Source organism: Macaca fascicularis, chromosome 2 (genome assembly GCF_037993035.2).
Source record: "Macaca fascicularis isolate 582-1 chromosome 2, T2T-MFA8v1.1".
In the NCBI taxonomy this organism is placed as follows: Eukaryota; Metazoa; Chordata; class Mammalia; order Primates; family Cercopithecidae; genus Macaca; species Macaca fascicularis.
This window is the reverse complement of record NC_088376.1, coordinates 11,371,219-11,398,913: the sequence shown is the minus strand read 5'-3', so window position 1 is coordinate 11,398,913 and position 27,695 is coordinate 11,371,219. Positions and strand designations below refer to the sequence as shown.

General features: G+C 41.1%; 2 protein-coding genes across 4 annotated transcripts in view; one reads left to right on the top strand and one right to left on the bottom strand.

The window, feature by feature from the left end:
• Window positions 1–3,562: 3,562 nt before the first annotated feature.
• RPL39L (ribosomal protein L39 like) lies at window positions 3,563–23,189 on the bottom strand. Of its 2 annotated transcripts, none has more exons than XM_074030793.1 (3): window positions 22,649–23,189; window positions 10,437–10,500; window positions 3,563–3,943 (listed from the first exon to the last, which is right to left on the bottom strand). In XM_074030793.1, the coding sequence occupies exons 1-2, from the start codon at window positions 23,030–23,032 to the stop codon at window positions 10,447–10,449; spliced, it is 438 nt and encodes a 145-aa protein (XP_073886894.1). In that variant the 5' UTR covers window positions 23,033–23,189; the 3' UTR covers window positions 3,563–3,943; window positions 10,437–10,446. The 2 variants fall into 2 exon arrangements, with proteins under 2 accessions (XP_073886894.1, XP_005545504.1); XM_005545447.4 differs by having other exon boundaries at window positions 22,649–22,888.
• The window catches only part of RTP1 (receptor transporter protein 1), a 139,349-nt gene continuing 134,600 nt past the window's right edge, over window positions 22,947–27,695 (top strand). For both annotated transcript variants that reach the window (XM_074030792.1, XM_005545449.5), the window contains exon 1: window positions 22,947–23,298. In XM_074030792.1, the coding sequence (XP_073886893.1) occupies window positions 23,002–23,298 (297 nt within the window). In that variant the 5' untranslated portion in view covers window positions 22,947–23,001. The remainder of the gene's footprint in view (window positions 23,299–27,695) is intronic.

The following is a 27,695-nucleotide window of genomic DNA, read 5'->3' as shown; positions in this document are numbered from 1 at the left end:
GTCATTCTTATGCCTTTGCATCCTCATAGCTTAGCTCTCACTTACGAGTGAGAACATACAATATTTGGTTTTCCATTTCTGAGTTACTTCACTTAGAATAATAGTCTCCAATCTCATCCAGGTTTCTGTGAATTGCATTAATTAATTCCTTTTTATGGCTGAGTAGTATGCCATCATATATATATATGTCACAGTTTCTTCATCTACTCATTGATTGATGGGCATTTGGGTTGGTTCCACATTTTTGCAATTGTGAATTGTGCTGCTATAAACATGTGTGTGCAAGTATCTTTTTCGTATAATGACTTCTTTTCCTCTGGGCAGATACCCAGCAGTAGGATTGCTGGATCAAATGTAGACCTATACTGAACACGCCCATTTACATCATCCTACAATTTCAGGTATATTTTCTCATATGATATGTGGCAAACAAAAGACATCTGTATCTTTTGATATGTGCTCTCTGTTAAGGTTGGTGCTGGTGGTTGAGAGTGACCTAAATTTTATGGGTCCCATCAAATGGAGCAAAAATCCTCTATAATTGACCTCAGATTTCATTAGGTCACAGACGGCCTATGCTCAGAACATAATCTATTAGACTCAGAAAACTACCTACTGTCTTGGATCTTTATGACAAATTATTAAAATGTTTCAATCATCAATGCTAGCATGGAGTCACAGCCCTTGGTGCAGCCTAAAGACAGATGAGCCCAGACCCCTACTTAGAAACAGACCATACCAAGGTAGAGAGGGTCAGCCAACCCAGCCAGCTCAACTCAGCTCAGAGTCAGACCTCTGACACTCTAAAGCAGCATTTTATGAAAACCTTGTTTTATTGCCTCACATTTTATGAAGCTTTTTTCAATCTCATTCAAGGCCTGTAACTCAGTGAGGAAGTCGGCTCTCTGATATATTCAGGTGAAATACAATAATTAAGGCCCAGAGAGGTCTTTACCAGTTGTCCAACATCATAAAACTGTTGGGAAGAGCCATAACTTCAAGCTACCCGAATCTTAGTCCTTTGCTTTTTGTTTCTGAACTTATTGTGGCAGAATTCTTCCCAGAAGCAGGATCACTCCCACAAGCTGAGATTCCATTATTTCAAAATTGAGTCAGAAATCTTAAGATTATGGAAGTAAAGCCTTGTTCAATTAACTAGACGCAAGATACAGAAACCAAGCTTGGTGTGGTGGCTCATGCCTGAAATTCCAACACTTTGAGAGGCCAAGGTGGAAGGACTGCTTGAGGCTAGAAGTTGGAGACCAGCCTGGGCAACATAGAGAGGCCCTGTCTCTACAAAAAGTAAAAAATTAGCTGGGCATGGTGGTGCACACCTGTTATTCTAGCTACTCAGGAGGATGAGGTGGGAGGATCATTTGAGCCCAGAAGTTCAAGGCTGCAGTGAGCTAGGATCACACCACTGCACTCCAACCTGGGCGACAGAGCAAGACTCTTATCCCAAAAAAAAAAGAATAGAAACCAATACTCGATTTTACATATGGGTTCCTCCTTCCTCTTCCATCATAGCTTTCCCAGTATGATGCCTTTAATTTTCTTAACCCTACTACAACCACCTCATGATGCACAGACCAGATTTTTCCTCCGCTGTTCCACCACTGGGACACATTGTCTTAGGTCTATACAACGTTGATCTAATCCCTGAAGATGAAGGGCTCACTTAAAAAAATTATCTATGTACTTAAAATGTATCTATGTCTGAGGACTTTGTACAGTCATCCCTTGTTATCTGCCAGGGACTGGTTCTAGGACTTCCACCGATACTAAAATCACAGGTGCTCAAGTCGTTTAGATGAAATGGCCATAGTTATTTGCATATAATCTATTCACTTCTTCTGTATATTTAAAATCATTTCTAGATTACTTATAAGACCTAATAAAATGTAAATAGTATATAAATCATTGTTATACTATATTTTCATGTGTATTTATTATTATTGTATTATAATTTTTGGACATTTTTAATCTGTGGTAGGTTGAATTTGCAGATATGGGACCATGAATATGGAGAATTGAGTGTTCTCCATTTTTTTATAAGCATAAAATTACACTCATTCCTAGACCTTCACCTCCTATACACTTCTGTGCTCAGGGCAGCTACATATTTATGAGGTAGAGCCTCCCATTCAATTTTGAGAATAGGGAATTCACTCCTGATATCAGAGGGAGAGATGAAGCTGACCTACGTGACACCTTAGCACAAAGAAAAATGCATCCTTCCCTATGGGCAGATGTAGCTTTGCACAACGGTGTGGCTTGGCAAGTGGAATTTTAGCAGAGTTGTAGTCTTGATTAACTCCCTTAGCCAGCCATCTTCGTCTAACAGTCAAACTGCATGATCATACAAGGTAGCCCTGAGACTGAGATCCATGAAGATTATTTCCTTAAGATTTTTTTTAGTAACTGACAAGGCAAGTATTCACAGTCACGTCATAGTTTGTATTACATATTTGCAAGATTTAACATCTGCTCCCAGTTTAATGAGTTCCATGAAAGTAGGGACTCCGTCTTTACTCACTCCATATGCCAGTGCCCACTATAGTCCCTGGCACACAATAAGCACTCATTACTCATTCAATTCTCTTAATAACTGTGGCTGCAATACTTTGGGAAGAGCAAAAAGATTACCTCATAACTCTTAGTTCATAATTCTCAGACATGACCACTGTCCAGAAGTTTATGGCAAACACAAGAACCCACATGTAGAGAAGAGTGAAGAAGACAGGCAGAGACTCCTAGCTAGAAATGTTACAAATTCTAGACCGTGGCCTACCACTGCTTCTGGATCATGTCCTATTGAATAGAGTAGCCATATAAATGACAAAATCTGTGACTGCCCCTTAACTGATCGCTGATATTCGCACTTTATCAATGGCCTCCTCTTCCATCCAATACCATTCTTGTCTCTTTCTCCAATCCATTTTCTGTAACACAGCCAGTGTGAAAACTAACCTGATTGAAGTATGGTTTCAGTTCAAAACCTTTCAATCGTTGCTTACTGCTTAGGAGAAAAAGGTACAATGTTCTTATGACTTTTAAAGCCCTTTGTGATTTGGCCTTTACTTAGGTCTGCAAACTCACCTAGAGTCATTCCCTCTGCTTTCTATGCTCTAGCCATCTCCTTTCTATGCTCCTTTCACTTCCCTAAATACATAATGCTCATTGCTGCTCGAGGCCTTCAAACACTCTGTTTCCTCTGCCTAAAGTACTTGTTCTCCTCATGACAATCTTCACTTGCTTGACTCGTGCCTTCTATAGGTCTTAACTTGTATTGAGTTCTGAACACATACTAAAGGCATAAAGTGGGTCTCCCCACTTGCCCAGGAACTCTGCCTCCTCTGTGTCTTATTTTCCTCTGTAGTCCTGATCTCATTTTGTTCCACTGTATACATCTGTATGATCTGAGTAGCATCTATCCCTCTCACCACAGGCTGAAGGTCTATTTGGCTTAGCATTTATCCTCAGCATTACTCAGGGGTTTGACATATAGCACAGATCCTGATGTTTATTGAATAAATGAAGGGACAGTTTCTAGACAGAGACATTTTTGAAACAAAAGCTTTCACATATTTATTACTGAATCCACCCTACTAGCACAGAACATATAGAAAAAGAGAAAAATATATTCCCAGTAAAACATGTACAACTATCCAGAGAGTGGTGACATTTTCAGCTTGATATCGTAAGGTGATCGTGACCTTGATAGAGCATAAATATGTGTGCCATCTCAAGTGCGACTCCTTATAGACCCAGCTTGGTTCTTCTCCAGTGTCTCCTTTTGGAGTTGTACCTGATTTTATTACCAGGTTTCATCTGAATCCACTGGGGGATGGGACGATTTTGCTTTTGTTTCTTGGCCAGGAATCGCTTAATGGTGAAAGTCTTGTGAGAAGACATGGTGAGAAACAGAGTCAACCACACACCACTATGGCAGAGAAAGAGAGAGAGAGACGGAGACATTATTAACATAGAATAGGATAGGGTAACATGAAGAAATAACAAGACAAGAAAGAGGATCTTTGGTGTCACAGTGAGTGCTCACTGCCACTCAGGATCCCACAGGCAGCTCAGGAACAGCTCAGGAGCCAGCAGCAGTCTGAGGAGTCTGATGGCTGTTCTGGTGGATCAGCAGCAAAGGCAGGAGTCCCTTTGTTCTCCCTGTTCCTGACTTGATGCTACTCATTTCTCAGCAGCATACTTCTGCTTCTCTTGTTAAATGTCCATCAAGAGGAATGTTTTTCAACTTTTAAAAAAGTTACAAACAGGTAATACCAGTTCATTACAGAAAAATTAAAGCAACAGAACCCTAAAAAAACTATTATCCCATCTAGCTAGAAAAAGCTCCAATATTAACAACTTAATATTATAAGAGCCTTCCAGTTAAGACAGATGTATATGCAGAATATTGTCTTTATATAAACTGAGATATCGGAGATATTATTTTGAAACTACAACTTATCTAACTAATATGTGACCCTTTTTTGGCAACTCTTTCTCAATAACCCTTTACATTTGGAGGTCTTAAATCTTTTCCGGTGTTCTAGTATGGCAAATAGTACAGAATAGGAAAATATGGTTGAAAATAGAAATCTATAAAACAAGTAATTCATCCCCACAACACTTAAAACATGAATGTATACATTTAAAACATGCGATTCACTGTAAAACTACCTCATGGTACTTTCATGTTATTACTATTTTAAAAGCCATTGGCTGTGCATACTAATATTTTTATCTAATTATCAAAATTGACCACATTGCCATCTACTGAATTGCATGCTACCACTCCCTTTAAAGATCTTGGGCCCTCCATAATTAAGGAATATGAACCTGGGGCACAGAGACACAAGGAGTTATTTTTAATGATTCCAGTGCAAAATAATGTCTATATCCAGATTGTGAGAGTAATTAAATGACGGCAGTAAAGTCCTACTGCAAACAGTGTTGGAGATATACAAACTGTATGAATCTGTCATGATAAAGGCAGTTTTTTCTAACCCTAAGATAATGGGGATAGTGGTAGCGTGCAAAAAGTATGACTGGTTTCTGACTGTCTGAGTTCACACATAGTGTCTAACTCAGTCTTTTCAGATGTGGCCCAAGTTATTATCTTGACTTCTTTCTTATGGCTCACTGTTGTGAGATGTCTATTCTATGTCTAGCATCTCCCCGAACATACAGGCAGGAAGAAGAGAAAGAAAGAAAGAAAGGCAAAAGACTACACACTGTGAGGCTACTGGCTTTTAAGGAGCTTTACTACGTATCTCTCTCAATACCTTTGATTACACCTTGTTGGCAAGAACCGTGTTCCACTGCCATCCTTATCAGTAATGAAGGATGGGCACTATAGTTTTTTAGCTGAGTACATGGTGCCCCCAAACCCACACAAATCAGGTTCTGCTAAAGAAAAAGGAAGAAGAATGAATAGCAGAGTAGATAACTAGCAGTCTTTCCTATAACAATTTGGGAAAAGATAATTTAGGATACTTCTGTGAATTTCAGCTCTCAAAATAATCAAAAGAAAATAGAGGGAAATTTAAAAAAGAGAAAAAGGAAGTTCTCAATAGAAATACTTATTAGTCTAGGTATTGAAAAATGGGGTGGAAAAAAAAGCCCAAAGTGATGGGCAACCCATAAATATCATGGTAAGGAAATACTAGAAGAAATAAGAGTGCTAATTGTACTGTCTGCCCTTCAACCCTAATATCCAAACTTCAGACACTTCTGAGACAACTGCCCTAGTGGGGAGGCCAATGTCCCCAGATTTGTACACCTTCCCACTGGGAACTTCCAGGAGCAGGAGACTTTATGTGCAAGGAACAGATAAGTAGGTAAGTAAGTTGGGGTATAGGGTGGGGTGTGGTTGAGATACAAATGTTTCATGAAACATAAAACACTGGAAACTAAGCCATAAGTATCCTTGTAGAGTCTACAGGTTAAGAGAATAACAAATAGGCCTGAAAATGACAAATGGGTGATAAAGATAGGGAAGGCACACTACTATTTCTGTCCAATCCTTTTATTTTCTTCCCGTACATTAGCAGCAAAGAACCTTTAGCTACCAATCACAGTTCTTCCTAAATTTACCACATGCTGACTTTAGCTAGCTATCTAGCAGACCCTGTTCTACCCTTTGTATATGAATTCCCGCTACACAATCTCTATCAGTGACTACTTGGCTCTAACCACTTCAGAAAAAAAGCTTTCAAGAATGCAGGGAAAGAACTGGACTGGGTTGCCAACAAACCCAGGGTCTAACATCCTCTCCCTTGGGAACCCTGGTTGTACTGGTTAGGGTTCTTGAAGCCAATCTTGTGTGAAAGTCTTCTCTAAGAAAAATTTACTGTAGTAAGATAAAGAACTACAGTAGGACAAAGAGTTTACTGCACTATTCCAAGTACTAGTTTCCAGTGAACAGGATGATAGGGTGCTCACCTTTGGAGACACTTTGGGCTAGGAGCTCTGACCAGGTATTTCCTAACAGTTCAATGCCAGTGACATACAGCTCTTAGCTAGAACTAACTCTCATGGAAACTTTTAAAAAGAAACTCAAAGAGATATCTGATCTGCATTGGAGACAGTGAAAGAACTGAAAGAACTGGTTATAATACCAACTGAAATAAGCTTATAGCCAGTAAGTCAGTAGTCCTCATTCTAGTACAATAGTAATGGTTATGAAGGCAGTTTTACCTTAAAAGGAATGATTACACTTATTGCCCTACACATCTCGGGTGATTCAGAGGACCTGCAGGAGTTAAATTTTCTCAAGAAAATACTGAATCACATACCTCTGGCTATATGCCAAGTTATATAATTAGTCTAGAGGCTACAAATACAGTGTGATATAGATCCCAAGTACTGGAGATACGCACTTCATTCTAGAAAACTGAGAGATGGGGAATCATGGTACCAAGTTAAAAACTGGGCAAATTCTAGAACCTGGATAGCCTATGCAAAGGAGAAGTTTATTAAGTGATCATAAATGGAAGGCCTGCTGCAGTTGAAAGAAAGCACATGTGGAGATGGAGGCTCATGAGATTTATCAAATCTCTATCAGATGCAATCATACTCGGCCATTTAACTGGAGCTGCCAGGAAGATGATCTATCCCTAAACCCCAAGACATACATTTCCTGACCCTTGCTGTCCTAAGCATAATCTTCAGCCATATCTAGATGATTCTGAGAGTTCACGGGAATAGGCACTAGTGCTTGTAACATCAGGGTGCTCATAAGGGTCCCATTCTTTAACATCTACATTGAATATCAAAAATTGGACTCCGGATTTTGGCAAAAAGTGTAGGCCCACTCCTCATTCTTCTACTTACTGGATATAGGGGTCATGGGCACACCAATGGCTGCCTGAGGAATACAGTAGTGGCAGCTATTTGGGCATAACTAGACAACTAGGGCCATTAAATGGTTCCTCAAAATTCTTATTAGGCTCAGAAACAGAATTTGTTATGTAATTTCCAAAGTTCAGTTGACTGGGCAACCTCAGCAATCAGTGATACAGCTATTATATATGACCAGCTATGCAAAAGTAATACCAAAGAAATGGTAGCCATAATAAATGTGGTCTAAAATCACATGTCTTTAGATCATATTCTAGCTAGGAAGAGAGGAGGAGCATGTGCTACTATGTAAGGAAAATACCTATATCCCAGACAACAAAACACATGGGATGCAATAAGATATATCTATAAGGAAGTGGTTAAACTGAGTGGGCTTCATGGTGGTCCTGGCTCTCCACATCTTTTCATAAAGTAGGATTTTATAATAAGAAATGGAAATTTATATTAAGAAATTTTATACTTGTGAGAGCAATATTTTGATTTTTAAGAGATAAGTTGTGTGAAAGTAATAATGGTGGTGTCATATTGGTTTAAAGGTCAATATGTTGTTTTAAACATAAGTTATCAACTAAGGGTTGGATGGAGGTTGGCCATAACTTGCCTTGTAACTTAAGAAGTGCCATGGCTAGAAAGCCTCTGTGTGATGTGAAAAGCACCCTCTGTTATTTGTAGCTCGGAACTGGGAGTTCCTGCATCTTGTGGCTTTCTGAATCGCTGCACCCAGACCGAGACGCACCTGCTGCCTGTTGACCACTTCCTCTTCCTTACCCAGCCCTAATCACTGTCTTTGTGCACGTGGTTACAGTGAGGTACTAGATCCCCCATTCGACCACCTGCTGCCTGTTGATCAACTCCTCTTCCTTGCGCTCCTGTTTTCCTTCCTCACTATATAAACCCCTAACTTTGCTTGGAGCAAGGAGATGGATTTGAGGTTTGGCTCTGTTCTCTCTGGTTGACATCAACTGTAAAATAATAAAGCCTTCCCTGGCAACACTTGCTTCTTTTCGTGCGGCAAGCAATGGGACCTAGACTGAGACCCTAGTGTTTGATATCAGTATCATGAATCGTGAAGTGGATATTGTACTAGGCACACCTCTGCATTTTGTGAGGCTTTCTGAAGTTGTGGGAAGCACTTCTGGAACCCACTGTGTAAATATCAGAGCACTCTGGAGTGGTTAAAGGTTATATCAGTATTTAAGGTCATAAGGTTAAAGGTCATAAAATATTTTAAAATATGGAACTCTGGGAATCTTTTAACAAAAAAGGGTTTTTGTATCCAAACCATCCTGTGTGTCCCATGTCTGATTAAAGTTGTAGACTAACAAAAAGAACTTTTTGTTCCCAAAAATATAAACATCTATTGCTTTTTTTTTTTTTTTTTTGAGACGGAGTTTCACTCTTGTTGCCCAGGCTGGAGTGCAATGGCGCCGTCTTGGCTCACTGCGACTTCCGCCTCCCGGGTTCAAGCAATTCTCCTGCCTCACACACCCAAGTAGCTGGGATTACAGGCTTGAGCCACCATGCCCAGCCCATCTATTGCTTTTTAATGTTTTGAAAAACCACAGTACTTTGAAAAATACTGTGCCCTATTAATTTATTTTCCATTTCTAGTAACGGTGGCCTAGGTTATTTAGGTCAGTCCGACAGCTGAAAACAAAACAACTAGAAAACTGGGTAAAATATATTTCAAATAATCTTTTAAAAAGCCTCAAAGAGATTACAAAATAGTAAGGAATTATCAGGCCAGGAGTAAAGAGAAGCAAAGAATCAAGAGAAGTAAACAAGCCTGAAGCCACTTTTTCACTGAAAGCACTGCTAATCCCAGAACATTAGGACCTCCATTTTGACAGCCTTTCAGGGTACAGAGGAGATTGAAAACAAAACCCTGGGTTCATAAAAGTTAGGGAGTCTGTCAGGAGACCTTCTCCTACAACAATCTGGGATCCAAAATTTCAGAGTGAAGGTGAACAAGAATTGTAATAATCTGAATGTGATGAGACTCCTCTGAGTTGTCCAGGAAATATCAAACTTTGAACAGGTGGGCCCAAACTTGTAGTACCTGCAGGTACCCAACAAAAGCAAATACGTGTGATCTTTGGGGCAAAGTAGCTTAATTGTAGGCCAGACAATTATTTCCACAAAATGACATTTCAAGTGCAATGACTAGCAGAGGGTCAAACATATCCAGCATATAAGAAAATTGGAATCAATGATTAAAACAGACAATAGAAAGAGATCATTAGAAACTCTAGGTAGGACCCAGCATCTGTGTTTTAAAAGGCCATTCAGGTCATTCTGATACATGTTAAAGTTTGAGAATCATTGCTTTATATTTTATCATATAAATATGCATCCCCAAAAAATACATAAATGTAATAGATCAGAGAATGAACCCAAGAATTTGCATTTCTAACAGATTCCCAGATGAAGCTGATGCCAGACCAAACTTTGGGAACCACTGGTATGAAAAAAGGAATTTTAGTATACAGGTAAAGATAGTGGTCACCTGTGGGGAGGAGAAGGGCTGTTACTTAGAAGCAATATGCATATATTTCCTAGAATGCTGGTAATTTTCTACTTCTTAGCCTGGGTAGTAATTATACAGGTGTCATTGTTAAACTACACATTTACACTTTAGTGCCTATTTTAATGTATAATGAGATAACTGGTTTCCCTTTCCCATTCAATCATGTAGTTCAAATGTCATGGCGTAAATCCTGTCTACCATCATCCTGCCACCTTGATTTATAATCAGTGCCTAAAGTATAAAATGTAAAAGTTTGTCAAGTTCCAAGACATAACTCCTTTCACTTTAGTTTGAAATGTAATTAGTTCACAAAATTAAATAGTTTTGAAAATTAAGACGAGAAAAGTTTAAGTTTCTGAAAACCATATTTAAAGCATTGCTTAAAATTCAGATATACTATCTACAGCCTTCATCCCTAATTTAGAAGTATCTACAAAACTAAAAATAAACTATCTTAAATTTTTAACAACGTGTCCACTTTTGAAAACTACACTTTAATTTTTTTCACAAGTTGAAAAAAAGAGGAAGAAAATCCTACCTTTTTCAAGTCAGAATTTCCTACTCCAAAGAGGCAAAGATGCTTGCTTCTCTCCAAATAAAATCTGAAAAGAAAATATCCAGTGTGTAAGAGCAACAGCAAGATCTTACTATTTTCAGTTAAACCTTACCTGTGGGTGAAAGTAGTGTTCATCAATTGGCCTGAAATTTGTGAAAACCTTAAGAGAAAATATAGGAAGTCTTTTTGCAGAAAGAGAGGCAATGACAAAAAAAAATTGAAATATATAATATTAAACTGAGCAGTGCAGCCTGTGCTTGCTTTTGAATTCCCACTCACAAACCCTCGAACAACATTAATAAAATCTGGGATGTGTACACCTGTTTCTTGTGTTTATGAAAAATAGGCTCTTTTTGGGAATTAGATTCTTCCAAAAACTTCAAAAAACAGTAATATTTGCCATTTTTTGATTCATGGTATCAACATAGTTATTATACAAGCCCTCCTCACCTTTCGTTTGTGAGGAAACCATTATAACAGCTTTTTTATATACACTTCTTTCTCTCTTTTTGAGACAGGTTCTCATTCTGTTGTCCATGCTGGAGCACAGTAGCATGATCCTAGCTCACTGCAGCTTCAAATGCCTGGCCTTGAGCCATCCTGCCGCCTCAGTCTCCTGAGTAGCTGGGACTACAGGCATGTGCCAGCATGCCTGGCCTATAACAGTTATTATAGTTACTGATTCTGGCAGCTAGTCAGTAGCTGCCTATGCCTGGTGATGTACTAGACAGGTATTTGAACAACCAAATAGTTCCCACAGCAAGGTCTGTGTGTAACGCCTCCCTGTGGCAAGCTACTGGCTGAGGCTATGACAAAAAAATATGCAGCTGGGTTTTGTTATGCCTGTAAACATCACAACACATCTGAAGTCCAGATATGTCTCCCCATTTATGTGGTAACACCTGGCCGGACCCTATTATACCTGTTGCTTTGCTCAGCCCCATTATACCTCTTGCTTGCAGAGAGCTGTATGCACACATCCCTTACAACGTCCTCTCCTTCCACTGTTGCAAAATGACTCTATGTTATGATGCCTAATCATTATCATATCAACTGCAGGCAATGTGGCAAGACAGTGATGATATGATGATAGCTTAGCAAGGATTGTTCATGGATACTGAATGTTAGATCCAGATGGTCAGACAAGTGAAAGGCAGTTTTTGCAACCATGTGAGTTAATACGCTGCAATTTCAAGATAATATACTTGAGGATAAAAGATGTTTGATAAGCTCGCTTCCTGAGCAGGTAAAACAGTGGGTTTTAGCAGCCTAAATACATCTCCTGGGAGGATTTGGGGAGACATGAAAAACCACACACACTGAACACTGCCAATCCAATGTCCTCTGTGTCCTTTACTCAAAATGTAACCTTCACCAAGCCTCAAACCCAGTGTTCTCCGGGATACGTCTATTTGGAAAGTAATAATCTTTTTTTTTTTTTTAAACAAAAGAATAACCATGGCCTCAGAATAGAGTTGATCTTAGGACAGCAGTGCTCCTCCTCCTCCTCATTGACAACAATACCTTAAACATGTAATTCGTTCTACAAAAGGACATCCTCACTCAATTATTTTGAGTAGAAAATTCTAAATTATCAAGACTTAGCTAAGCTTGTTACATTAAATGGTTGTTTACCTTGTCTTAAGGATAAAATGTGTTACAGTAAAGCACAAAGTATGGAGTATCTTTTCATTAATGTCTACAAATTGTACTGGATTATCAACACTCTCTACCTTTTGGACTATAAAGTTAACCTTAAGAAACCAACCTACAAAATTTCTGCACTGTATCTTTTAACACAATCTGAGTTTTCCTCCTTACTCCCAGGTCACCACTATACCCTCCCACCCCCCAGCTTTTTTTTTTTTCTTTTTTTTTTTTTTTGTGCCTCTGTGAGAATATCAGACTCACACATATATAAGTGCCACTTAATAAGAGCTATATTGTATCATCTAGGTTACCCAGTAAGTATAGAGAGGATATTAGTGATTTCCCTTGGGCTAGGCTAAAATACTTCATCTCCTACATATATTTTGTTGTAATAATCAGTTGACTTGAAAATCAATCATCCTACTCCACCCTCGCCAAATGCTTTGAATATTCTTGTTGACTGTCCTGTCTTTCCTATGTATTCTCTTACAAGAACCAGTCTCAGGGTTTGTGAGATATTCTACTCATTTGTGAATCTACTTTGATTCACATGAGTTGATCACATCCATGATGTCATCTTCAAAGCAAAGTTCTTTCTACTTTCCATTCATTGGTTTTATTCTCTGATGTATTAAACCACAATTACTTTTGCACCAACCTAATAGTTTGGATATTTGTCCCCGCCCAATTCTCATGCTGAATTGCAATCACCAGTGCTGAAGGTGGGGCCTGGTGGGAGGTGTCTGGGTTGTGGGAATGGATCCTTCGTGGCTTGGCGCTGCCGTCGTGACAGTGAGTTCTTGTGAGTCTGGTAATTTAAGTGTGTGGTACTTCCATTTCCCCAACTCTTTCTCTCACTCTTGCTTTTGCCATGTGACATGGCTGCTCCCATTTCACCTTCTGCCATAAGTAAAAGCTCCCTGAGGCCTCCTCAGAAGCAGAGCAGATGCTAATGCTATGCTTCCTAGACAGTCTGTAGAACCACAAGCCAATTAAACCTCTTTTTATAAATTACCAAGTCTCAGGTATTTCCTTATAGCAATCTAAGAATGACCTAACACATTCTCAATCATTTGATAAAAATTTTCATCCTAAATTTCTTCTGTATGGCAAGTAGTTTCTGAGCAATCTTTAATTTTGAAACTGAAAGTACTCAAGTATTTTATATGCAGAGGTAGGGCTGTTCTTGCAAGTTTTTTTCTTTTCTTTTTTTTTTTTAGCACTTCCACTGTTACTGAGTCATCTGCGTCACATGACATTTCTATCAAATGGGCACAACTGTCTGTATATTTCATGCTGTTTGTTGACTTATGAGCCCAGGGCATCACTGTACCACTTGCTAACTTATTTTCCTTAGCAAGTTCTCTTTCAGCTTTCTGTACCTCCTTGGTTGGCACATGGCCTAAAATCAAAGTGGTATTTAAAAGGCTTTTTTTCACATATACAACTCTCACTTTCCCTACATCATCCTGCAAGTTGAAATATTTTCTGTCTTCTGTATTTGCGACCACTGTCACAGTGGTTAAAAAGAACTCTGGAGAGCCGGGCACAGTGGCTCATGCCTGTAATCCCAGAATTTCGGGAGGCTGAGGCGGGCGGATCACCTGGTCTTGAGTTCAAGACCAGCCTGACCAACGTGGTAAAACCCCATCACTACGAAAAATACAAGAATTAGCCAGGCGTGGTGGCAGGTGCCTGTAATCCCAGCTACTTGGGAGGCTGAGGCAGGAGAATTGCTTGAACCCAGGAGGCGGAGGTTGCAGTGAGCCAGGATCACGCCACTGCACTCCAGCCTGGGAGACAGAGTGAGACTCCTTCTCATTAAGGAGAAAAAAAAAAAAAAAAAACTGTGGAAACAAACTGCACAGGCTCAAGTCTCACTGCCACCACTTGCTATTAGTGTGACCTTGAAAACATTTCTTAGCCCTGTTGTTCCTTATTTTTCTAATCTGTAATATGTGGATAATAACATTCAACACCATAGGGTTGTTATGAAGCTTATATAGGTAGAGATTTAGTGTAGCAATGAGTATAAAACATTTAGGACAATGCTTGGCACATAAAAAACATAATACAGGTCTTAGCTGTTATTTTTATATCTACAGCTGTATAAAGCCTACAGTTGTTGAAATTATAAATGTTCCCAGTTTTAAGATTTCTGTGTTGATTCTATTGTACTAATGTCACTATCTTGACTATTTAATAGGAAGATATCACATACACAGACCATAAGATCCTCAAGAGGTTATATTTTTCTTGGATACTCAAGGATGCTCAAAAGAGTAATTGAGTACATGATAAAGCTTTCGTCATCACACCAGATACAGAGCATTTCCTGGAGGCTGCCTACCACATAACCATTAGTGATGATTGTAGGAGTCAGAAATACTCCTGGTTCCCACAATATCTGAAATAAAAAACACAATACCAGAGGTACTGCCCACGGCAACATAAACCAAATATGCCCCCAGGCAGCTGATAGCAAGATTATACATGCATGTGTACACACATGGGCTTATTCACCCAGAAATGGTCAATATTAATATTCGAAGATTACTGCTACACTCAGCCATTTTCCTTTGATGAGAGAGAATACAGATTTTTATTTTGAAAAAAATTTTGCTCAAAAATCTAGCAAAAGATTTTTGATGCTCAGTTGCTGGGGGTAAAGTGTAAGTCTGGTGCTGGTTGAATGCTGACTACAGGTGTAAAAGGAATAGGTGTGGACCCAGCTCTTCAACGAGCGTTCATTTAGGCAATCAGATAAATCTGATGCTGACAGACAAAAGAATGGCAGATGCTGAAATGATTTTGCTTATTCTCTATTTTAGGGAAGATTTCACAAGAACCCCCCTGCTTTAGTAAGAAACAGATGTTTCCCCCGTATGGTTTCTCACTATCTCAAGTGCCACTTTTGTCCATATTCAACGTGCATAAATATTTCAGTAATTTGTCTTCTGCCCAGGATGTAGAAACCTAGAAAGAGCATCGCTCCTATGCCAACAACCAGAAAACTACGAAATAATTTTTCCTGAAACTCAGAGGACTGAGGTTAGGAAGACCAACTGGACTTCCCCCATATTAGAACTAAAAGTCATATCCTGGGAAATTCCTCAGATTCAGGCAAACTGGAACAACTGGTCACCCTACCTAAGGTCACAGACCAATAAAGTAGCTTGAAATCCAAGGAAAGACTGGCCTGGCAAAGGAGCAAAGGGACATGAGCACTGACGAAGAGACATCAAGTACCTCATACGCTGGTAAGAATTCAGCTAAAATTGTTAATGAATTGCTAAAGGTCAAGTGTGGACTAGCATGAGAGCATAAAACCCCTGTTAACTCTAATGGTAGTTTATTTTGCTGTGCAGAAGCTCTTTAGTTTAATTAGATCCCATTTGTCAATTTTGGCTTTACAGGTAACCTACAGAATGGGAGAAAATTTTTGCAATCTACTCATCTGACAAAGGGCTAATATCCAGAACCTACAAAGAACTCAGACAAATTTACAAGGAAAAAACAAACAACTCCATCAAAAAGTGGGCAAAGGATATGAACAGACACTTCTCAAAAGAAGATATTTATGCAGCCAACAGACACATGAAAAAATGCTCATCATCACTAGCCATCAGAGAAATGCAAATCAAAATCACAATGAGATACCATCTCACACCAGTTAGAATGGTGATCATTAAAGTCAGGAAACAACAGGTGCTGGAGAGGATGTGGAGAAATAGGAACACTTTTACACTGTTGGTGGGACTGTAAATAGTTCAACCATTGTGGAAGACAGTGTGGCGATTCCTCAAGGATCTAGAACTAGAAATACCATTTGACCCAGCCATCCCATTACTGGGTATACACCCAAAGGATTATAAATCATGCTGCTATAAAGACACATGCACACGTATGTTTATTGCGGCACTATTCACAATAGCAAAGACTTGGAACCAACCCAAATGTCCACCAATGACAGACTGGATTAAGAAAATGTGGCACATATACACCATGGAATACTATGCAGCCATAAAAAAGGATGAGTTCATGTCCTTTGTAGGGACATGGATGCAGCTGGAAACCATCATTCTGAGCAAACAATCACAAGAACAGAAAACCAAACACCACATGTTCTCACTTATAGGTGGAAATTGAACAATGAGAACACTTGGACACAGGAAGGGGAACATTACTGGCGCCTGTTGTGGGGTAGCGGGAGTGGGGAGGGATAGCATTAGGAGATATACCTAATGTAAATGATGAGTTAATGGGTGCAGCACACCAACATGGCACATGTACACATATGTAACAAATCTGCACGTTGTGCACATGTACCCTAGAACATAAAGTATAATAATTAAAACAAACAAACAAACAAAACCAAACCCTGGAAGCCTCAGACATAAAGACAGTTTGCTTCCACTTTCAGTCTCTCTTCCATCATCTCTACTGGGTACTGATGAAAAAGACTTGGCACAAGGCAGGAGACTAGAGAGAGCCTCCCTTGGTGATGCAGATCTGTTAGGGGAATGATATGGCTTGGCTTTGTGTCCCCACCCAAATCTCATCTCAAATTGTAATCCCCACCTGTCGAGGGAGGGACCTGGTGGGAGGTGATTGGATCACGTGGGCAGTTTCCCCAACGCTGTTCTTGTGATAGTGAGGAGGATCTCATGAGATCTGATGGTTTAAAAGTGGCACTTTCCCCTTCACTCTCTCTCTTTCCTGCCACCACCTAAGATGTGCTTTGCTTCCCCTTTGCCTTCTGCCAGATTGTTAAGTTTCCTGAGGCCTCCCCAGCCATGTGGAACTGTGAGTCAATTAAACCTATTTCCTTTATAAATTACCCAATCTCTGGTAGTTCTTTATAGCAGTGTGAAATCAGACTGATACAGGGAAGTAAGCTCTTACTGTGGAAAAGGCAAAAATTCTGCCCAGACCATTCCTTACCCAAGACTGAGGTTGGACCAGGATGACCAATAGTCTTCTGGCCTCCTCTACCAAGATAGCAAGCACCAAGTAACAAGCAGGGTGAAAGGCAAAAGCATGGAGAGAGACTCCTGTGTGGTACAGGCTCAATGTGAAGGCTGGAAGCTAAGAATGAAATAGGATATTGAGAAAATCCTTCTAGCACGCTACCCTAAGCATAAGGTAATAGAGGAAATCGAACCTGCTGGTGTACTGAAGATGGACCAATAAAACCCAAACCCGGCTTAACTACTGAGTAGACTGATTCAAGACCCCACATTACTGACCTAGCAGAAAAAGCATGCTTATTTTGGGGCACAGATTATCTCAACCCCCCACTGTCCTACACAAGATGCTCGACATTTGATAAAATATTATGAGCATGAAAAAGAAAAAAACAATTCATTGTGAAGAGGGAAAGTAATCAACAGAACCACACTCACAGATAACCTAAGTGTTAGAACTAAGAGAGAGGGAACTTAAAATAAATTTGATTAATATATTAATCATATATATTGAAGGTTCTAGTGGAAAAAAATAGACAGGAACATGAATGACCAGAGGGGAATTTCAGCAGATAAAAATTTGTATACATTAAATGAAAATGCTTGAAACAGAAAACATGGTAACAGAGATAAAGTAGTTTAAAGCAGTGGTGTACAACCAGGGGCAATTCTGCCTTTCAGGAGACATTTGGCAATGTCTGGAGATGTTTTCGGCTGTCACCACTGGAGGAGTGCTGCTACCTCTAGTGGGTGGAGGCCAGGGATGCTGCCGAACATCCTACAATGCACAGGTGAGTTCCATATGACAAAGAATTATCCAGCTCAAAATGTCAGTATTGCCCAAACTACTTTAGCCTGACTGATTAAAAAAAAAAGAGAGAGAAGACACAAATTACCAACATCTGCAGTGATAAAGGGGATAATGCTACAGGTCTCAGGACATTAAACAGATAGAATAATATCACAAATTATTGTATGCCCATAAAGTCAACTTAGTCATCAAAGTCTTGTAAGGAAATGGACAAATTTCTTATGAGATGGGTACTACCAAAGCTCATGTAAGTGCATAACCTAAGTAGTTCTATGTCTATTAAAGATGTTGAATTGTGTAGTTAAAAATCTTGTAACAAAACTACAGGCCCAAGTGGCTTCACTACCAAAGCCAGAGATCAGGACAAGACCAAGACTTTCTCAGTGCCAGGAGGAATGCTTAAGCTTCAACTTCCAGTTCCCACCTCTGTCACGCTTCCAGGGATTCCCACATATTTTGCATTCTGTGGTGTACACACCTCAATCCTATCTCAGAGTGCTGACCCGATCATGGTTGATCATGGTTGAAAGGTGCTGTTGCAGATCTGATTGACCTTTGCATGTTGGGTGAAAGAGAAGCCTCAGAAAGGCAGTAATTTGAGCCAGTGGTAGACATTCTTTCCCAACTCAACTTGCCAAGGCTTTTTCGCTTAAACCTTTCTTAATTTCTTAAGAAATTACATGGCTGTATGATGATAGATCCTCCCACCCTGATGGGGCAATCTCATTTCAGTCACCTGCAGGTGTCTACTGGGGTGGAGATCCAGCTTCTAAGGCTTTGTCAAATACTGTGGCTCCTGAGGCAAAGCAGTTCAGAAGCATAGCTGAGACTGAGCCTCATGATGAGATGGTAATATGGTTTGGCTGTGTCCTCACCCAAATCTCATCTTGAATTGTAACTCCCACAATTCCCATGTGTCATAGGAGGAACCCGGTGGGAGGTAATTGAATCATGAGGGCGGGTCTTTCCTGTGCTGTTCTTGTGATGGATAAGTCTCCTGAGCTCTGATGGCTTTAAAAATGGGAGTCTCCCTGTACAGGTTGTTTGCCCTTCTGTCACCCACGTAAGATGTTGCTCCTCCTTGCCTTCTGCCATGATTGTGAGGCCTCCCCAGCCATGTGGAACCGTAAGCCCAATAAACCTCTTTATTTTGTAAATTGCCCAGTCTAGGGTATGTCTTTATCAGCGGCGTGGAAGACTAATACAGATGGGTAAGCAGTGAATAGGCAAAACACACTCGTGGGTGAGGTAGCTCACAAACAGAGCCTTATCTTTCCAGAGGAAGACATAAACCACGTGTGTGGATCCATTTTGCGTTGCTGTAAAGGAATACCTGAGGCTGGGCAATTCATAACGAATTTTATTTGGCTTACAGTTTTGCAGGCGGTGCAAGCATGGCACCAGCATCTGCTAGGCTTCTGATGCTTTAACTCTTGGTAGAAGGCAGAGGAGGAGCAGGCATGTTGCATGGCGAGAGAGGGAGCAAGAGAGAGATGCCAGGTTCTTTTGAACAACCAGCACTCATGTGAACTAACAGCAAGAACTCTTTCCCTATTATTTTTCATGGAACTAGAGGCTCTAGGAGGACTGGGTTAGGACCTCATCCAGTACATACTGATGTAGAGCTAACATCTTCCTGCATCACACTGCTTTTGAGAGCCATTCAAAACACTAAAGAAAGGTTAAGATACGGGAGTCCACCCATTTTATATTCCATAACTAATGGAGACTGCTCAAGTGAAAGTTTAAATTTAGAGATCATTTTCTGTCCCTATCTATGCTTCAGACTAGAGCTTCGGCAATTTCTTCACTAAAGCTAAGTGGAGTGACTGACAAAAAGAAGTAAGGCCAAGGATGCTGCAATGCCAGAGTTTGTAACAATATAATTTGGAGTGAAAGTTGGTGACGTGACCACCCTCCTTGATGACGTCTTTCTTCCTTTCTCTATAATTTCTTTACAGTTTACTTATGCAAAACGAGACAAACAGCCAAAACAGTAGAGATAGGTCTGCCAACAACTGAATTGGTCTAATGCAACAGCTGGGGAAGTTTGAGCCTTTCTCTTAAAAGTGACTATAATTCTGCAGTCCTAGACCATCTGTAGTTAGGCTGTGGTTCTTTAACTGCCAAGGCCTTTGAGTTAAGCTAGGTTAGTAAGGTTGTTTGATATGGATCACATAGAATAAGAGTAGGTAGTGGTATTTTCTGGGAGATAATAAGGGTCAATGTGAGTTTTTTTTTGGGGGGCGGGAAAGCAGTTTTTCTGAACATTATAAGAAGTTTCCAATATCTTAAAACTTTCATAATAGTGTTTTCCCAAAGAAATATTATGTGAGTCCCATATACTTACAATTTAAAATTTTCTAGGAGTCATGTTTAAAAATAAATAGGGACAGGTGAAATTAATTTGAATATATTTTATTTAATCTGACTTATTTAAAGTATCATTTAAGCATGTAATTAATATAAAGATGGATAAAATATTTTAAATTAAAAATGAGACTTTAGGCTGGGTGCAGTGGCTCACACCTGTAATCCTAACATTTTGGGAGGCGGGAGGATTGCTTCAGCTCAGGAGTTTGAGACCAGCCCGAGTATGTTTCTCATAGTGAGACCTCATCTCTACACAAAAACTAAAAACTAGCTGGGCATGGTGGTGCATGCCTGTGATCAGGAGGCTGAGGCAAGAGGATGCTTGAGCCCAGGAGGTCGAGGTTGTAATGAGTCATGATTAAGTCAATGCACTCCAGCTTGGGCAACAGAACAACACTCTTTCTAAAAAAAAAAAAAAAAGGGTCAGGCCCAGTGGCTCACACCTGTAATCCCAGCGTTTTGGGAGGCCAAGGCAGGTGGATCACCTGAGGTCAGGAGTTCGAGACCAGCCTGGCCAACATGGTGAAACCCCATCTCTACTAAAAATACAAAATAATTAGCCGGCGTGGTGGCACATGCCTGTAGTCCCAGCTACTTGGGAGGCTGAGGCAGGAGGATCACTTGAACCCAGGAGGCAGAGGTTGCAGTGAGCCGAGGTTGGGCCACTGCACTCCAGTCTGGGCAACGGAGTAAGACTCTGTCTCCAAAAAAGAAAAAGAAAAATTGGCTGGGTGTGGTGGCTCATGCCTGCAATCCCAGCACTTTGGAAGGCTGAGGCAGGCGGATCACCTGAGGTCAGGAATTCGAGACCAGCCTGGCCAACCACGGCCAACATGGTGAAACCCCGTCTTTACTAAAAATACAAAAATTAGCCCGGTGTGGAGGTGGGCACCTGTAATCCCAGCTACTCGGGAGGCTGAGACGGGAGAATCACTTGAACCTGGGAGGCAGAGGTGGCAGTGAGCCAAGATTGCATCACTGCACTCCAGCGACAGAGGGATACTCCGTCTCAAAAAAAAAAAAAAAAAAAAAAAGGAAAACAAAAGAATTTAAAAGCTGGTATGCGTTTTACGTTTGTAGCACATCTTTTTTCAGACCAGCCACATTTCAAGTGCTGAACAGCTACATGTGGTTCAGTGAGTTTTGGTATTGGACGGCTCAGCTTTACAACCTCTCAGGTTTTCTCTAAGCAGTCTCTCAGGTTCCGAAATTGAGAAGGGGTGGAGGGTGGGCATTGGATCACAAAGGCTTTATGATTCCAACAACTCCTAGCTAGTTAACAGAATCATGCCACCTGTCTCTTGATGTCCTAGTGACTACTGACACTTCTACAGAAGAATCTCTTTTAACTGTATTTTTATAGTTGTATGGCAGCCTTTGAGAAAATGAGAATTAAGGCCAGGCCCAGTGCAAAATGAAAATGTGTGTGGGGGGCAGGGAGGGGAGACGGGTGCTGGTTTAAAAATTAAGAATTTCAAGATGGCCATAGCAGAGCACGAAAATAAGTACAGGGCCCTTCTAAGCCCCATGTGACTGCACGGGTCGGACCCCTTTGAAGCTGGTGGTGGTCAGGGTTTACGTCTCTGGATGAATCCAGATGTGTAAAAGGCAAGGAAATGGCGAGATTCCTTGGGCTATCTTCGAGAAACTGGGGACCTTAGAGGAGACTCCAAAATCTTACCTACTGGAATTAATGGAGGGAGAGAAAGTGTGTGCGGCTGTGAGAACGCCTTAGAAAGGGGCAGTGAGCAGATGAGGCAGGTAGGTAAGACACCTGGTTTTGCCGATTAAACCACGGATCAATCAGTGCCACGCACATTCTGGGTAATTCTAGGGACACCAGTTGGACAACACTGACATCGGAAAAGGTGGCAGGCCGGAACATGGATCCCTTTAAGGCTACTTTATTGTCGGTTTCCCCTTCTCCAAGCTAGAAACAGGCGGTGCCTGAGTGGCCTGTAGAAGCCAGTACTGTAGGCCAGGCGCGGTGGCTCACGCCTGTAATCCCAGCACTTTGGGAGGCCGAGGTGGGCGGATCACCCTGAGGTCGGGAGTTCAAGACCAGTCTAACCAATATGGCGAAACCCGTCTTTACTAAAAATACAAAATTCGCCGGGTGTGGTGACGCGCGCCTGTAACCCCAGCTACTCGGGAGGCTGAGGCGGGAGAATCGCTTGAATCCCGGAGGCGGAAGTTGCAGTGAGCCGAGATCACACCACTGCACTCCAGTCTGGGCGAAAGAGGGAGACGCTGTCTCAAAAAAACAACAAAAAAGCTACTACTGTTGGAGTCGGCTTGAGCTGTGGCATTGTTTCCAGCCCGTGACCCTCACGCCGCCCTGTTCGCTGGGCGGACCGGGCCCAGACGGCCGGTGAGGACGGACTTTTACTTACCGGCGCCTTGGCCACTGCTTCTTTCCCGCTCTCGGACGCGAATGCCGAACTGCACGGGCCTGGGGCGCGGGCGGAAAAGGCGGGTCCAACTCGAACCCGGTCCGTCGTCCTGACGCCCCCTAGCGGCAGCCACCTCGTCGCAGGGGCCTTGGTGTCTCTGAGTCTCCGAGACGCCTCTCCCCTAACTGGCGTTCGCAGGCCGTTGTCTCGCTGGGCGCAATTCAACCGCCGCGCGCGGACACTAGGAGGGCGGTTTCCCTGGTGACAGGCCCCGCCCTGGCCCCGCCCCGGCCCGGGCGGTCCCGCCCCTCTGAGCTGTGGCCCGGGGGCCGTGGGTCCGACTCCGGCGTGTGATGTCACCAAGTTGGCTTTGGGGTCCCCCATTCTTCCTTAGTTCTCTATTTTACCTCAGCTCGCTGTGTAGCTGCTGCCTGGCCACGGCACTTAGCACACAGCGTGACTTAATACTGGATAAACGAGGAAAGGATTCGTACGCCCTGGCGGGGCCAGAGGCTGACTGCTTGGGTTCCCGCGGGCACACGAGCCAGGAACCGCCTAGGCCTCCAGGGGGCGCTCTCCCTCCCATCGCGCCACCGCCAGGCCATTGGAGACCAGGAGGACCACTCAGCTCCATCCCTGCCTCTCATCTGGTAATGTCTCACTCATCTCCCTGCCTGGAATCAATATTACCACTCCCATAACACAGATTTTTAAAATGCAACTAAATTTTAAATGAGTCACTTTATTTAAAAACAACATGAACAAAATGGGATTTCTGCTAATGCAAATATCTATACAGATTTAATGATTTTGGTGCTAATTAGATGAAAAGTCAACTCTCCTGTTACATATTAGAAATTTACCTCTTGTTACCTTTGCTGTAACTGCAATGGCAATTTCAACTGTTTCTACCAAATATATAGTTGGAAATACTGTGATTAGTAGTGTATCTTCCCAGCACTTTGGGAGGCCAGGGTGGGCAGTTTACTTCAGGTCAGGAGTTCGAGACCAGCCTGGCCAGCATGATGAAACCCTGTCTCTACAAAGATACAAAAATTAGCCGGGTGTGGTGGCGGGTGCCTGTAATCCCAGCTGCTCGGGAGGCTGAGGCATGAGAATTGCTTGAACCCTGGAGGCAGAGGTTGCAGTGAGCTGGGATCATGCCACTGTACTCCAGCCTGGGCAACAGAGTGAGACTCCATCTCAAAAAAAAAAAAAAAGTGGATATGACAGTTCAAATTAGATCTAAAACCTTTCCTAATTACACCAGTTAAATCCTGAAATCACACAATAGTAGAACAGGTGTCTTACCTACCTGCATTATCCTGTAACTATTGACATGTTATTTTACATAATCGTAAACTGACTGATCACACATATCTTTAAATCTAATCATCGTAATTTCAAACACTGTATTTGAAGAAAATCAGTATATTTGTAAATCTGTCTTTAACTGATGCAGAGATGTAAATTTGAAACGTCTTGGTAAATTAGGTTAACACAATATAAATATTTTGACAAATTCATCATAATTGGTTCGTTTTAAGGAGATTGATTTTATTTTCTTGAAGTTTAAGGAGGACTTTGACATTTTAAATGTATCTAAAAGATAAGGCAATTTCCCATTTTTTAAAATTGATTGAAACAAAGCATTCCATAGTCATTTCAAATAGTGTACAAAGTATTTTAAAATGTTTTTCTGGCTGGGTGCAGTGGCTCACACCTGTAATCCCAGCACCTTGGGGGGCCGAGGCGGACAGATCATGAGGTCAGGAGATTGAGACTATCTTGGCCAACATGGTGAAACCCCGTTTCTACTAAAAATACAAAAATTAGTCAAACGTGGTGGCACGCGCCTGTAGTCCCAGGTACTCGGGAGGCTGAGGCAGGAAAACCACTCGTACCCGGGAGGCGGAGGTTGCAGTGAGTGGAGATCACGCCACTGCACTCCAGCCTAGTGACAGAGTGAGACTCTCTCCAAAAAAAAACAAAAAAAAATTTTTTTCTTCAAAGACTTGATTTCCATATGCAGGATAAGACATTCAAACTCTTATTTGTTGTTAATGTAAGATTTAAAAATACTCAGGAGATTCTTTATAGTTTTTTTGTTTGTTTTTCTTTGAGAAGGAGTTTCTGTCGCCCAGGCTGGAGTGCAGTGGTGCGATCTCAGTGCAACCTCTGCCTCCCAGGTTCAAGTAATTCTCATGCCTTAGCTTCCCAAGTAGCTGGGATTACAGGTGCATGCCAACATGCCTGGCTAATTTTTGTAATTTTAGTAGATAAGGGGTTTCACCACATTGGCCAGGTTGGTCTCAAACTCCCTACTTCTGGTGATCTACTTGCCTCAGCCTCCCAAAGTGTTGGGATTATGGGGTGAGCCACTATGCCGGTCCTGCTTTTAATTTTGTGAATGGACTTGATAACATTTCATTGTTCACTGATTAAATTCATTGTTGTGATGTTTTAAGCTTGGTGACTTAGCGTTGGTGAACAATGCAACCAGTTGCCAAAAGCTTGATACTATACTACCCAACTACAGCTGAGGCTCAAATAATGACATTGGGATATGATTTTAAAATTTATCATCATGAAATAATGTGTGTGTAAAATCTTAACACCCCATTGTATTCCTTGTCAGTAATTTTGAGGACAACAACAACAAAAAACTCCTTCTCTATCACCGTTTTTGTCTATTTGCGTTGCTATAAAGGAACGGTTGAGGCTGGATAATTTATAAAGATTTATTTGGCTCGTGATCTGCAGGCTGTATAAGAAGCATGGCGCCCACATCTGCATGTGGTGAGGGCCTCAAACTGCTTCCACTCATGGTAAAGAGCAGCTTGTGCAGAGATCACATGGCAAAAGAGGAGGCAAGAGAGAGTGGAGAGGGAGGCTCTTTTGAAATACCAGCTCTCAAGGTGTATTAGTCCATTTTTACACTGATAATAAAGATATACCGGAGACTGGATAATTTGTAAGGGAAAGCAGTTTAATCAACTCACAGTTCTGCATGGCTAGAGAGGCCTCAGGAAACTTACAATCATGGCAGAAGAAGGAGCAAACATGTCCTTCTTCACATGGTGGCAGCAAGGAGAAGTTCTGAGCAAAAGGGGGAAAAGCCCCATATAAAACCATCAGACCTCATGAGAATCACTCACTATAACAAGAACAGCATTAGGGTAACTGCCCCATGATTAAATTACCTCCCACTGGGTCCCGCCTGCAACATGTGGGGATTATGAGAAATACAATTCAAGATGAGATTTGAGTTGGGACACAGCCAAACCATATCGTGAAAGAACTAAGAGTGAGCGGTCACCATCGTCCAGAGAGGGCATTAATGTATTCACAAGGGATCCACCTTAAACCTCAGGACCCAAACGTTTCCTATTAGGCCCCACCTCCAACATTAGGGATCAAATTTCAATATGAGGTTTGGGGGACAAATGTCCAAAGTATAGCAATCAGCCTTTTAAACTTACACTTTTCATTTCAAGATAATTGCAGATTTACCTGCAGTTCTAAGAAGTAGTATAGGGGCTGAGTGTGGTGACTTATGCTTATAATCCCAGTGTTTTGGGAGGCCAAGGTGGGAGGATCACTTGAGCCCAGGAGTTTAAGACCAGTCTGGGTAATACAGCAAGATCCTGTGTCCACAAAAAATTAAAAGTTAACTGGGCATGGTGGTGTGCAGCTGTAATCCAGCTACTTGGGAGGCTGAGGCGGGAGGATGACTTGAGTCCAGGAATTCGAGGCAGCAGTGAGCTACGATCACATCACTGCACTCCAGCTTGGTTGGCAGAGTGAGACCCTGTCTCTGAAAAAAGAAAGAAAGAAAAATAGTTCAGAGATTCTCTGTGCCCTTTGCCCAGTTTCTCCAAAAGGTAAAACCTTGCAAAACTCTACAATAATATTACTACCAGGATACTGGCATTGTTGCAGTCAAGATACAGAACACTTCCATCACCCTAAGAATCCCTCACGGTGCTCTTTAATAGGCACACCAACTTTCCACCTGCTTCCACCCCTCCTATATGCCATTAGTTCTCCATTTTTAGAACCTTGTCCTTTCAAGATTGCAATATAAAGGAGAACTATAGCATGCAACCTTTTGGGATTGGCATTTTTTTTTTTTTTTTTTTTTTTTTTTTTTTTTTTTTTTTTTTGCTCAGCATAATTCTCTGGAGATTCATCCAGTTTATTGCCTGTATCAGTAGTTTGTGTCTTTTTATTGCTGAGTAATGCTCCATAATATCGACAGTGTGTTTAACCATTATCAGTTGAAGGACATCTGGGCTAATTATGAATAAAGTTGCTATAAAATTTGTGTCTAGGTTTTTGTGTGAACATGAGTCTTTATTTCTTTGAGACAAATGCCCAGAAGTACAATTCCTAAGCCATATGGTAGTTGCATGCTAAATTTTTAGAATCTGACAACCTGTTTTCCTGAGTGGCCATATCATTTTTTTTTCCCACTAGTAAAATAAGAGTGATTCTTTGCATCCTCACCGGAATTTGATGTTGTCACTTCTTTGGTTTAGTAACCTTGGTAGGTATATATCAATATCTCATTGTAGTTTTAATTTGCATTTCCCTAATGGCTAATGATATAGAACATCTTTTTTCATTTGCCAATTTACAATCTTGTGTATCCTCTTCAGTAAAATCTCTTTTCATTACCATGTTTGTTTCTTTTTACTACTGAATTTTGAGAGCTCTTTTTATATTCAAAATGCTAGGCCTTTCTCAGATACGTGTTTTACCAATATTTTCTCCCATTCTGTAGCTTGCCTTTTCATTCTCTTAACAGGGTCTGTCACAGAGCAAAAGTTTTTAACAGGTGAAGTTACATTTATCAAATCTTCTCTTACGAGTGATGTTTTCAGTGTTAAGACTCTTTGCCTAGCCCTAGATCTTAAAGATTTTCTCTTATTTTTTTTCTAAAAGTATTATAGTTTGACATTTTACATTTAAGTCTGTGATCCATTTTTAATTAATTTGTGTATAAGGTGTGAGTTCTTTTCTGCCTGCTGTATTAGTCCATTCT